The 14083-nt window shown below is 33.9% G+C and overlaps 1 protein-coding gene and 1 long non-coding RNA gene across 2 annotated transcripts; one reads left to right on the top strand and one right to left on the bottom strand.

Moving 5' to 3' along the window:
• Nucleotides 1–1898: 1898 nt before the first annotated feature.
• Nucleotides 1899–3751, bottom strand: LOC125212140 (ferruginol synthase-like). The gene is made up of 2 exons (XM_048112220.1): nucleotides 2845–3751; nucleotides 1899–2709 (listed from the first exon to the last, which is right to left on the bottom strand). Exons 1-2 carry the CDS (start codon nucleotides 3724–3726, stop codon nucleotides 2104–2106), a joined length of 1488 nt encoding a protein of 495 aa, XP_047968177.1. The 5' UTR covers nucleotides 3727–3751; the 3' UTR covers nucleotides 1899–2103.
• An 8418-nt stretch (nucleotides 3752–12169) lies between these two features.
• Nucleotides 12170–13522, top strand: LOC125212709. The gene is made up of 2 exons (XR_007174766.1): nucleotides 12170–12338; nucleotides 13409–13522. It is a non-coding gene; the product is annotated as an uncharacterized LOC125212709 (long non-coding RNA).
• Nucleotides 13523–14083: the final 561 nt, after the last annotated feature.

Genomic DNA, 14083 nt, shown 5'->3' with positions numbered 1-14083 from the left:
CAAGCATATTATATACTAGACTGAAAGGAAACGTGGGATAACTATCTATATATAGTAGTTACTATATGAGACAGAGAGTGAGAGACATTGTATGGTACATAATTAAAGATGAAAATATCCACCGAATCTGATATAGTACAATATTTGTGGAATTCTATGTGAACTGGCATGTCTGCATCACATTTATCTCCTTGTTTTCTTCACAAATATTATACGATCTACAATGGAGTTTCTTTTGGGCATGCATGATTTTTAAGAAAATAATATTATTAAATTAAATGGAAAAAGTAAAATACGAGATTAAAAAAAGTAAAAGAGATATTGAGAAAATAAAGTAAGAGATGGAAAAAGTATTGCTTTTGTCTAAAAAAAATCAATCATTTATAATGAAACAATCTAAAATAAAAAGTTGATCATTTATGATGGAACGGAGGGAATAGTATAACTAACTTCAATATAGTAAATAGTTAAACATGGTAACAAAATAGTGTTATTATAAAAATAACAACTGCGGTGGCCTTGCCAGTGCTCCTTCATCTTTGCGGTCCTCGTGATAAGCTTAAATTTAGAACAACTACACAAATCAAGTAAATACATTCTTAAATGTTGGCAAGGCCTTAAGAGCATCCGCGACGGGTCTCACGCGGGCGAGACGGGACGAGACCACATCGAAGCGCCGTTGCAGTGATCTCGCTGTGGAGAGTGTCTCGCCACGGAGACCACGACTCCTTATGGCGAGCCCCCACAAGTGGATATCGTTTTTTTACAGTTTTTTTATATATATTTTTAAATTTCGAAAATTCCAAAAGAATCTTAAAAAATCCTCTAATTTTTTCTCACACCGTTTTTTCAATGAGAAATTATTTTTAAATCCTTCATTTCACCCCAAATTATAAACTTTATGATTTCGGACTAACACATCTGGTCAATCGAGCTTGAAATTTTCTATAATTTTTTAACTAATAATCTATTTATCTAAAAAATGACTACACACAAAAATTGGTATCCAACAATCACATGTTGGATACTATCCACCCCACAAATATAGTCTTGTTTTTTTTTCACATTTTAAGGAAGGACTCATTTTTCAATAACAATATTTTAGCCAATTTTTCTTCTTTCTTATTTTACAAATTACACATAATAAAAATTAATTTTTTTTTGGACAGAGATAGGTATATTTCATGCACCTAATATCCACATTTTTACCTCAACCTGGAATTAATACTTTCTCCATCCACAAAAATAATTTCATTTGTGGATGTCATGGGTTTTAATAAAAAAATTAGTAAATTAAAAGAGAGCAAGAAAAAAAGGTAGGTAAAGTAAAAGATAGGGAGAAAAAATAGATAAAATATATGAGACAAACTTTCCATTTCTAGAAATGTAATTATTTTTTATAGACATCCCAAAATAGCAAAATGGGGACTAGTTTTTTCCTTTTCTCTCATTTGTTATGGATATGATTTTGTCTATTTTATATGTTGAGTAACTTTTTCTTCGGTGGGTCTATCTCGATAGTGAAACCATTTTAATTATCCAATCTACTATGATATAGATGAACTATTTATATATTTACGCTAATATATATCGCACGAGATTAAAAGCTTTCGACATTGGAGGATGAGCTCAATTGCTGCTGGAGTCGACTTGAATAAATTAACGTACCTAAACGCCCAATTGTAAATATACTAGTAATGACACGCGAGATTTAACACGAAGACGAGAATTGTTCCTCATCACATTCAATTGATAGTGAGAAATGGGAGTTGAGCAAATTACGGCGGTGTGAGGACAATTTTGGAAATAAAAAAAATCATCGAGTGTGCAGATGGAATTGCCAACTAGCCAATATGTCAAACTAAACCGATGAATTAAATATTCCAAAATGAAGAGTCTCTATCCAAGCACTTTTTATATAAACGGCATACCATGAAACGAGAATTGCAAACATGATCCCACATTTTCTACCGAAAATATAGTTAAATGTCAAACCAAGCACACTGACATCACAATTACAAAAACATGTAGTACACACAAAATAGAGTTTATCGGCGTGGACATTCCATGCCAAGCCAATTTATTGAATCTCCCATGAATATATCATTTCTTAAATGGGATGATCTTGAGTGGCTTAGCCCTCCGCACCACGAACCCAAACAACGCACCTAGACGCTCGGCATCACTCGCATCCGGCTGCTCCAGTTTCCAATCGAAGTTGTGAACCAGCGTGGCCGTGACCGTGTGCAACATCCGGTTGGCCAATGGCAGACCCGGACACACCCTTCTCCCCGACCCAAACGGAAGCAGCTCGTAATCCTGGCCTTTGAAGTCAGTTTTTTGACCCAAGAACCGCTCCGGCTCAAACCTATCAGCGTTCTTCCATACGGATTCGTCTCGCCCCACAGCCCACACGTTGATCAGCACCTGACTCCCCTTCGGGATGAGGTACCCGTTCACCACTTGATCGCTCCCCGCCTTTCGGGGAAGAAGCAGAGGCCCTGGTGGATGGAGGCGCATCGACTCCTTCACCACTGCGTGCAGATATGGGAGATTTGGCATCTGACTTTCATCCACGATTTTGTTCTCACCCATCACGCTCTTCAGCTCTGCTTTCACCTTCGCCATTTTGTCCGGGTGCGACATTAGCTCCTCCATTATCCACTCTATCCCGGCCGTGCTAGTTTCTGATCCTGCAACGAACAAGTCCTGATCCACAAAACAAAACAAAACTATTACAAAAATAGTCTCATTTTAGTCACATTTCTTTTCTTTTTTTTTTCTTTTCTTTACCAATTTAGCATTAAAACTCGCGCAGTCTACAATGACACTGTAATATATTACCAGCATGAGATGAGTGAAATGATGAGTCTTGAGCTTGTAATCGTTGGCCTCAAGAATATCCACGGTCGTCTCGAGAAAGTCATCCTTCTTTGGGGCATTCGGGTTGTTCTTCCTGAATTGGATTCTCTCATTTAGATAACCCTCGATCAAACCGAGCAATCTACCAAAGTAGACATCCGCCCTGTGCTTGACCCCCTGGGGGTCAAAGGGGCGGAGGATGGGAAAGAAGTCAGCGAAATTAGGTATGCCAACGATGCTCGCGACGCCCTCAATGATCTCCTTGAACTCCATGGTGACCTCGGAGTCAAACTCGGTGGCCTGCAACGAGAAGAGAGTGGCGGACATGAGGTTGAGCGTGGTGATAAAAGCAGCCTCGTTAATATCAATGGCGCGGCCTTCATCAGAGCATTTATGAGCGTAGTCGAGCAGCTGCTGCAGCTTCTGCTTGCGGAGATCCTGGCTGTCTTCCATGCTCTGGTTGGAGAACATCTGCTCCTTGCAGATTTTCCGCATGTCGCGCCACTCGCCCTCCACGGGGAGGAACGCTATGGAGATCTTGTTGTGGTCGCACGCCTCCATGGCCTGGGCGATGGTGCGGCCGGAGAAGACCTGGCCGTATTTCTGCATGACCTCCTTGGCCATCTCCGGGGAGGAGACGATCACGGTGTATAGGCTGCCGAGGTGGACCGACATCAGAGGGCCGTATTTCTTTGATAGTTTTGCGAATGATTCGTGAGGCTGAGTGCCGAGCTGGAGCATATTGCCGACGATCGGAAGGGGGAAAGGGCCTGGCGGGAGATTCTTCCGCCGCTGCCGGGAGGAGATGAACCATGTGGCGAATGTGATGAGGATTAGCGCAGCGAGGATAGGAAACGAGTCCATTTTTCTTGTTTGGTCTGCACTTTTGTTTTGGCGATGTCTGAAATTAAGCGGGAATGTACCATTTTTATAAGCTGCATTTGGTATCGGCACAAGTTTGAATATGTCAATTTGAATATGTGGATTGATAAGTTGATCTTTCATTAAATTTTAAGTCAAGTCTCTAACTACTCTGTTTAAAAGAATATAAAATAAATATCTTTGATTTTAACATTCTTATTTTTAAAAATTCTTGATTATGCTAATAAAAATTAATTTATGATCACGAATTTTATTTGCCTATAGTTTCCGCTGTATATTTATTAAGGAGCATTAGGGTGTCACCATGTTTATAGTGACACTATAACACTAATTCTAACCGTTAAATCTATATGGTGGACGCTTAAGATTGGATTTGATAGAAATCTGTGGGTTCCATCCTAAAATCAATTGGTGATAGGAGGATGGCCCATGACACTTATATACTAGTTTCAGCTTTCTCTTGACAATGTGGAATAGTTTTATGTTACTTTTTAGTTTCAATTGCCAACATGGCACGCCCAGATTGATTAAATATAGTTCGGATTGCAATCTTATGTGTTGGATATTGCAGGCGTTAGTATTTTAGTCAATTCCCAAAAATTTAAATAAAAAACGGGTTTGGTAATATATAAATTGCAAATACTACTTGGTAATATTGCAACATTCATAGAGTAACATTGCTGCAATCTGGTAAGGTTAAAAAACTACTCCCTCCGTCTACCAAATTTGTCCCAACCCACAAAGTTTGTCCCAATTGAAATCATTCCAAAAATAGACATTAAATATACCACTCAATCTCCTCAATATGGGACTCTTATTCTACCACACACCTCTATTTAATACAAAGTCAAGCAATTTCTTAAAATCCGTTCGGGTCAAATTGAGACAAATTTTGGGAGACGCGCATGGGCATAATACTGCAATATTCATAGCATAAAATGGAGTGTCACTTGAGAAACACACGATCTTCAGATGTAACAGCTAAAATGGTAGTATGGTATTACAATAAAGATGGTTGTCATATTAATACATCCATACATTTATATGCATAAATAAATAAGAAAAGAAAATTATACCCATAAATAATTATATTAAAGTGTTATTGTATAACAATAATTAAAGTACAAGATATGAAATAAACAAACAAAATCCAAGGTGAATCTTGATGTTCAGTAGCTCACGCCTTGCTTCAATCTCCAAGAATGATCGAAGAATTAGGTTATAAAGTAGAGAGGGAGGCTATGAATTGGTTTAATATTACGAGTTAGATTATGAGATATTTATAGCCTTGAAAAATGTTTGGAGAAGTAAATTTCTTGGCCTATAAAGAATGGAAAAGATTTGGCTCCATGAGTTAATATTTTGTTCCCTTCCTTGAATTTCTGCCTAAACTATCACCACTTTTAATTGCACTGCACGACCTTCGTTTACGGACCATAACTTTCTCCAGATGACTCCAATTAAGATGGTCAAGGTATCAACACAAAGTTTTTTCAAAGACAAAGAGAATGGTATTGGACTTCAAAATCGCCGGGCTGTTGTGCGCGAACGGGCTAGCGGGTCGCTGGAAATGTTTTGACATCTCTATGCAACTTTCAGCAACCGCTAGCTAAGGTCCAGCGGATCGCTGGGTTGCGCTTCTTTTCCAACTTCCAGATTTTGACCTTTGTCTGTTTTTTTCAGTTCTAGGAAAGTTTTCAACATCTTTTCTCTTATTTTTTCCCTTTTCTCTTACTAATAATATGAACCCCATATTTCAGTAACACTATTTCTCTCTTAGTTTTTTCCATTCTATCTTATTTTACCAATTTCACATTAAAATCTGTGTCATTCACAATATGTCCTATTTTTCGTTGACGGAGGAAGTATGAAATTACCTAACTATATTTCTGACTCTTATATTTAATATATATGCATGCTTAACTTGTGGTAACTATTTTATAGTACTATTAATCATTTATGTAAAAAAAGAAAAGAAAAAGAAAAGTAGACTATTAAAAGCGTTTGTTTAAGTCATTTTTATTTTGGGAAAAAGTAATTATTTCTATTATTTTATTCCCATTCACTTTATTTAGAATCTACTTAGCACATAAAAGAATAGTTTAATTATTAAAGTAATTATGACCAACTTTACTTCCTTCTCCAATTCGATGTGGGAATATTTTCTCCTTTTACAAATTTATTTCTGGCCACACTTTCTCTCAAATCGATGTGGGAGATTTTTCAAGAAATGATATGCTAACTATAACAAATTATGAAGAATTGATTGAAAGCACTCATTACACCATTGACACCCGCACACGCATGAAATTATGAAATAAGGAAGTGAAATACTCAATGATAAATGTAGTCAAGTTGTCTGTAGTCTTACTTTAGTTGGGAATTGTGTTCTTATAGTTATATATATGTCTACGATATTATGCAATTTTCATGTACTATATAGGTATTTATATATTTTAATTAAATGCATAAATAATTTTTTTTTTTTTTAAATAAACTAGTTTTTAGTTTTATAAAATTTGATCACATAGATTTGTTGTTTATTTTATACATACAATGTATGCATATTTATACAAAATAAGTTGTCTGTAGTCTTACTTTAGTTGGGAAATGTCTTCTTATAGTTATATAGAGTTTGCTTTTATTTTATACATACAATGTATGCGTATTATACAAACGATTTTGATTACTTGTTCAAAATTTGATTTAATGCTAGCTAAATGTCTTCGGCTTTAAGTAAAGTGTGTCAATATTTAGGGGACGGAGAGTGGGATAGAAATGTTCTGACCTCTCTATGCAACTTTCAGCGACTGCTGGCTAGGATCCAGCGGATCGCTGGGTTGCGCTTCTTTTTCAGGTTCCAGATTTTGACCTTTGTCTATTCTTTTTCAGCTCTATTTTGCAAATTTCTCACAAAATACATCAAAATACCAATATGGATAAAATATGTAAAAAAATGAACATGAAATGCAACTTTGACACTTAAAACAGACCAAATAATGATCTTAAAACAGTGCAAAATCCGAGCATATCAGTATTTTATTTTATTTTATTTTATAAGTTATTTTTATGTATTCTGAGTCGAGCCTCCGTTCGGATTTTCTTTGAAATTCTTTTCCGAACATATTAGGAAGGTTTAATCGTCTAGGGATATGTCTTTTATTTTTCATATAAATAGGAGAATATTGTAATCACATAGACAACAAGAAATACAATAACAATACATACTTTCTCTGTCTCTAAACTTCACGTAAATTAGTGAGTAAGTTAAAACACTAGTTTTGTTCCAATATTTGCCACACAATAGATTCGAGTTCGAGAGACCTTTTGTTCACGAGATTTCACGATCGACGATAGCGTGATTGTTCCGATTTCAATTATTTTATTTGATTATTATTTGGTCAATCGTATTGCTTAATTTAACATTAAAAGGAAATAAATAACATCTACTGATCGTGATTGTTCCCGATTTCAATTATTTTATTTCATTATTATTTGGTCAATCATATTGCTTAATTCAACATTGAAGCAAATAAATAACACCACGCGATAGTTCCCTATTTCAATTTTTTTATCCCATTTTGTGATGTAACAAAAGGAAATCAAAGGACAGTTTTGTATTCACTATGCAAGAGTTGTTTATATTTTTACTTAACAAATTATCGAATACTTGATCAATATAGTCTAAAATACTACGTCAAGTAAGACTTTCGCAGCCATATTACAAAAATGTCATAAATTTTATCAAAGTAAGACTTATATTATATATTCCGTCAAGTAAGACTTTATATGGATGTGGTAACTGGTAATGTTTACCAAAGTATCGAATATAATTGATCAATATAGTCTAAAAATGATAAGAATAAGTACTGAAATAAAATATTTAATTTTATATGTTTACTGGGACCCTTAGTCCTTTCAAAGTAACCGATGACATAAATTTATCATCGTAAGTAATAGTACTCCCTTCGTCCTATGTTACTCGCATTTTTCAGTTTAGGCCGTAAATTTGAGATTGATTTTTTAGTGTAATTAAATTAGAATTTTAAGTGTAATGAGACGTCACTTAATAAAGGTCCTCTTAACTTAAACTAACATAATAATTAAATGCATTAATTCTAACTTAAACTATAAATAGTGTAAGGAGTTTGTGACGTGCCGAAAAGTAAAAGTGCAAGTAACATGAGACGGAGGGAGTATTATTTATTGCTCTTCCCTTTTTTCAAAGTAGTGGAATCATTTTACTATTTTAGTTTGTTCCATATTAGTGGAGTTATTTTTCGTGAATAAATTTTTATCACTTACTTTAGTTTCTCTTACTTTATTCTATCTACATCTCAAAACTTTTTTCATTTCTTACTTTATTCTTTCTAACTTAACTCACTGAACACAATTTTTATTAAATTGCATGCCGAAAAGAATTGTCTTCACTGCTATTGAATGGAGGAAGTAAAGTTTAAAGCAGAAAATGAAAAATTCAAAAAAGAAACGGTTTTCGGTGCGCTATGTAATGTCTCAAGTCTGAACTCTTCTTCGGAGAGACGCATTATTGAATTTATTAAAAGAAGTTAATTTCTTTAGATATGTATAATGAACATAATACTCCATCCGTCTTATAATAGATGTCACACATTCCCTTTTAGTTTGTCCCATAAAAAATGTCATATTTTTAATTTTTGAAAAAGTTTCATCTCACATTAATATAAAAATTATATTTTCTCTCTCTAAAAAACCTTCTAAAATCTCGTGCCGTCCACAAGTATAACATCTTTTGAAAAATGTCCAAAGTTTATTGAAAAATGTCCTATTTTTCCTATTTTATCGTTCCCTGACAGCTGAAAATTACTACTTGCATTTCATGGTAGTAAAGGTTTTTTTTTTCTAAATGAATTAAGTAAAGAAAGAATAAAATAGAAAATGAAAAAAACAGAGAAATGAAAAGAGAATAAAGTAAGAGAGATTAAAGTAAGTGAGAAAAATATGTACTTTAACAAAAAAAGAGAAATGACCTCACTATTATGGAATGGAGGGAGTACTAATGTACAAATTATTCTCATTCACAATTCTGTTGGAAACGCCTCTTAAAACTTCCACTAAGACATATAGAAAGGTAAATTATCTTTTAAAAATAAAATAACAGTACAAAATGCATTAAAAAAATATAAAATGGTATATCTTCTCCAAATACCTTTTCCCCTTGGAGAAGGGTTTTTTCATGATAATAAGTCAAATATGGTAGTTATAAGATTTTACCTCTTTATTGATGGGGAGGGAAAGATACCTCTTCCAAATGGGAAAAAGTATAATACCTTCTCAAATATCTCTCCCCTTGGAAAATGATTTTTCATGAAAAAATAAATAAATATGGTAGTTATATTAGTTTACCTCTCCATTTACTCCTCTCCTTGGAGATGCGCTAAGGGTAAAAGTTGTAAATAAAATAATGATTATGAATAATGTCAATATTTTTAAAATCAGACCGGACCAAAATAGCCTGTTGTCTGGTCTGATTCAATGGTAAAAACTGCAAAGCATTCAGACAACAATCAACCGGTAAAATCAGATGGTCAAACCGGTTTTAATAATTATTTTTGAATCTTGACTTTTTACTAAATTTGCTGCCCAAATTTAGGATATTTATTTCTTTAAACTCCCTCAATTCCATGTTAATTGAGTCATTTTATTATTTTGGAAAATTCCAAGTTAATTTAGTCATTTTTATATTTGAAAAAAAGTACTCCCTCCGTAGTTGAGCCGTATTTCTTTTTGGATCGTCCCACTGTTGCTGAGTCATTTCTTTTTTTTTTTGGCAAAAAGTACTTTACTCTCTCTTTATCTCTCTACATTTTTCTTTTCTATTTTATTCTCCATTTACTTAACTCATTTAAAACAATTTTTCTTAAATATCGTCCCTAAAAAAATCTCTTTACTATAGAGGGACAGAGGGAGTAATCATGTTTTATTTTATTTTATTCTCTTTTACTTTATTTTCTCTCAATTTATTCAGAGCACACTTAACACACTATTCTTAAACTTTGTGCCGTAAAAAAACGTCTCAATTGATAGAGAACGAAAGGAGTAATAGTACCAGTATATTAATCAACCAGTAAGAATTACACAAAATTCTACATTGAATAGTCACGAAGAGCATGTAATTAAATCAATAAATTAATTAAGAAAAGTGGGTTGAAAAATTTTAGTGGAAAAATGGTCCCATTTGTATATATTAGTTTTAAATGAAATGTGGGTGGAATGAGTTAGCGGAAAGTGTGACCCTATTATCATTTATAGTAAAAGTGAACCGGAACTCCTATTTGCGGACGGACTAAAATAGAAAAACGGGACTACGATTCGCGGACGGATGGAGTAAGGAATACTCAATGATAAATATAGTACAAGTTGTCTGTAGTCTTACATTAGTTTGGAAATGTCTTCATATAGTTAATAGTATATAGTTTGCTTTTATACATACAATGTGTATGTGTATTCATACAAAAACGATTTTGACTACTTATTCAAAATATGGGAAATGTCTTCTTATAGTTATACCTACTATATAGTTTGCTTTTAAACATACAATGTATGCGTATTTACACAAAAATATTCAACATGGCAGTTCAAATATCATCAAGTTTACGAATTGATAATTAACGGCACTGTCAAATAAAATATTTTAATTAGACAAGTCCAACCTGATGGATTAAATAATATTGCCAGGAAAAATATCTAAGTCCAAATAGTCATATAAAATATTTTGAATTCTACTCCTTTTCCTTCCGTCACCTATTGATTGACATCAATTTTCTTTTTCGGCTATCTCAATTAATTAACATCCTTAATTTTACTCCCTACGATTCCAACTAAGTTGGTATAAAACTTTTGAATATGAAAAATAAGAAATTGTGTTGAATATATTAAATGAAAGTGAAACAAAATAGGAAAGAGAAAAAAATAGGAGAAATAAAGAGTAAAGTAGATGATGAAATAAAGTAAGAGTGATTGAAGGTTTTGTTTTTAGTCAATAAGGGAAATGCCTCACTTTGTTGGGAAGTCCCAAAAAAGAATACGACTCAACTTAGTTGAGGCAGATGGAGTACTATTTTTGTAATGGATCTCACATTTCACTATTTCATTATACTCAAATTTTATTATAAAATGATATACCCTCTATCCCAACTAAATTGAGATAAAATTTTTGGGCACGAAGGGAGTGCAGGAAATGAAATGACTCTATTACTGTGGAACGTATGTAATACTATTTTCTTGTAGGTTAACAAATTGAGGATCCGATTGAATACATCAGAACGTTATTGAAGACGATAGGAGATGGGCGCATAAGTGTGTCGCTCTATGATACAACATCGGTGGCGATGATCAAGGACGTGGGGGGACGTGACACCCCTGAATTTCCCACCAGCCTGGAGTGAATCGTGCAGAACCAACTCTAGGATGGATCTTGGGGCGACCAAAAGCTTTTCTGTGTCTATGATCGCCTCGTTAACACTATTGCATGTGTCGTAGCCTTGAGATCGTGGAATGTTCATGACGACAAGGTCAAAAGAGGTAGGGAGCCCATTTAATTTATCATTAAAAATACTTTATTGGAGTACTCTTTTTTTAAAAAAATTTCTTAATGATGAAATGTGTTTCACGTTACTTGATTATAGGAGTGACGTAGATCAAAGAGAACGTTGATAAGCTCGCGGAGGGAAATGAGGAGCACATGACGTGTGGTTTCGAAGTTGTGTTTCCGGCACTGCTTCAAAAGGGTATCGAAGATCTTCCTTACGACGCGCCCGCGGTACACGAGGTTTATCACACCAGAGAACAAAAGTTGAAAAGGTTGAGTGTTAACCTAATCATAATTAAGAATTATTATTAGAAATTAACGGATATAGTAATTTAAATTAAGATGTCATAATTAAAAGATTACTAAACCCTACTTCAAATTTATTTAATCAATAATTGTGACCGTCCCTCTCAGTGATACACAGAGTAATACTACCTCCATTCATAACTAATAGTCATATTTTTTGGTCGCCAAATGCAAACGACGTAACAAATGAACCGATGGAAATTTAAATACTAGGTGGAATAAACAATTACAAGTAGGAAGAAAATGGTTGGATGTTGAGTCAATATACTCGCCTTATTCAACTTTCCATACATAAAAAAAGTTACTACATAGCTGCTATATTTAATTAAATTCAAATTCTACTTTCCATTGCAGGATTCCACTTGAGATTATGCACAAAATGCCAATTAACATCGTTATTATTCAGTTTGGAAGGCTTAGAAAATTTGGATTGGGACAAACTTTTTAAATTGCAGTCAGCTGACGGTTCCTTCCTCACTGTGGACCAAGGATTCAAAATGCTACAAATTTGTCAAAAACACTGTAGAAACTTTCAATGGAGGAGGTAATTAAATAAGTCTATTTATAGTTCTAATTATTTGATTAATTACTCCGCAGCGCCACACACTTATCTCGTCGATGTGTTCGGAAGACTCTGGGCGATCGACCAGCTGCAGCGCCTCGGGATTTCTCGCTTTTTCGAGTCGGAGATTGCTGAGTGCTTAAGCCACATCCACATGTATGTATACATGCATTAACTTAATTTAAATTAATTAACATTTTTTTATAACTTGAACAGAAATTAAATTAATTAACAAGATGGCATGGTTCGTACCCTTCCACTGTATATTTTAGAGCATATTCTGATTTTTTACATATTAGATGTTGATTTAAGGAAGTTAGTTAATGGGGATGCTAAACATCATGATAATTTGTGATATAATTATTACTAATTGAATCATGCTTTAAAAATGAATTAGTTAAATTGACTTCGAAAGACACAGATTACAATGTGTAGTGCTAAACTTGCTGCTGAAAAGAGTTATGTAGAACTGATATTAGCTGGAAAAATTAGTATTTAGCGTTTTAGGAGGGGATTGTTAGGGTTTTGGAAATCTTGAAGCTATGAGCAATGACTCTTGCTCAGTTTGAGGTTGTGTTAAAGAAAAAAATAGGATAAATCTGATTCTGTGATTCAGATTTGGGGTTATGCATAGTTCAATTTTCATTTTCTTTGTTCATTTTTCGATGAGCTTGTTAATTGCTAAAATCCATCTATGATGAGCTTGGTCTAGTGGAAAGAGAAGAAAAACACCACATACTAGCTACTAATTACTGTTGGTAATGATCAAGCTTTCTTGATGTCATTTGAGTTGAATGCTCTACGTGGAAAATCGATATTGTTGGCGCTGGAAAATGATTTCTTGCTCAAAAATCTTTATCCATTAATAAAGTAAGTATCAAATTGTCGTTAGATTATTATGGAATACTCTCTCAGTTCCAATAAATATGAAACATTTGGTTTCCGGCATAGGATTTTATGCAAGTGTTGTTTTGTGAGTTAATAAAGAGAGAGTAAAGTAAGAGAGAGGGAAAAGTAGAGAGAGTGAAGTTTCCATTTTAGGAAACGTTTCATTTTTAGTGGGACAATCCAAAAAGGAAAACATTGCATTTCTAATGGGATAGAGGGAGTATTTGATTGTAAATTTTAATCGTAGATATTTTTTTAATTTATCTTCAAGTTTTTAATTTTAACTTGTGTCATAATTTGTGTAATTGACAACTTATGCAAATGACTTTCAATTTCAGGTTTAGGTTCTTTGAAAATGGCGAAAAGCAGAATAGGTAGCGGTGGAAAATTTTAAAGAATTCACAATTTGTAATTTCTTGTAAATATAATAGAAGTATAATACAATTATGATATGTTCAGTGTAACAGCTCATATAGGGCTGACAATCTTTGTCACGACATGATAACACGACACGAATCCGCACGAAATTAATGGGTATGTGTCAAAGCTTAATATTGGGTTCGAGTCCTTATCGTGTCGACACAATAACGACACGAAAATTTCGTGTCGTGTTCGTGTTACACGTTAAGTATACTATAATATTATTTCGTGTCGTGTTCGTGTTACACGTTAGAAATAATATTAATATATTATAATAATATTATTATTATTATAGTGTTGTTATCGTGTTGTGTCATATATGTGTTGTTATCGTGTCGTGTTGACCCGAAGTGGTTCGTGTCGTTAGTGGGTTCGTGTTGTGTTCGTGTCTGAGGGTAGCGGGTCGTGTTCGTGTTCGTGTTTAGAATTTTCTTAACGGATCATGTCCGTGTTTGTTGTTATCGTGTACGCGTCGTTATCGTGTCGACACGATAACGACACAATAAACACGATTTACCACCCCTAAGCTCATCTATTGGGGTAAAAAATAGGCCTGTAACCTAATATATAGATTTGTTTATCGTGTGGTTCAC

This window comes from Salvia hispanica, chromosome 3 (assembly GCF_023119035.1).
Source record: "Salvia hispanica cultivar TCC Black 2014 chromosome 3, UniMelb_Shisp_WGS_1.0, whole genome shotgun sequence".
NCBI classification, from domain to species: Eukaryota; Viridiplantae; Streptophyta; class Magnoliopsida; order Lamiales; family Lamiaceae; genus Salvia; species Salvia hispanica.
This window is presented reverse-complemented; position numbering and strand designations above follow the sequence as displayed.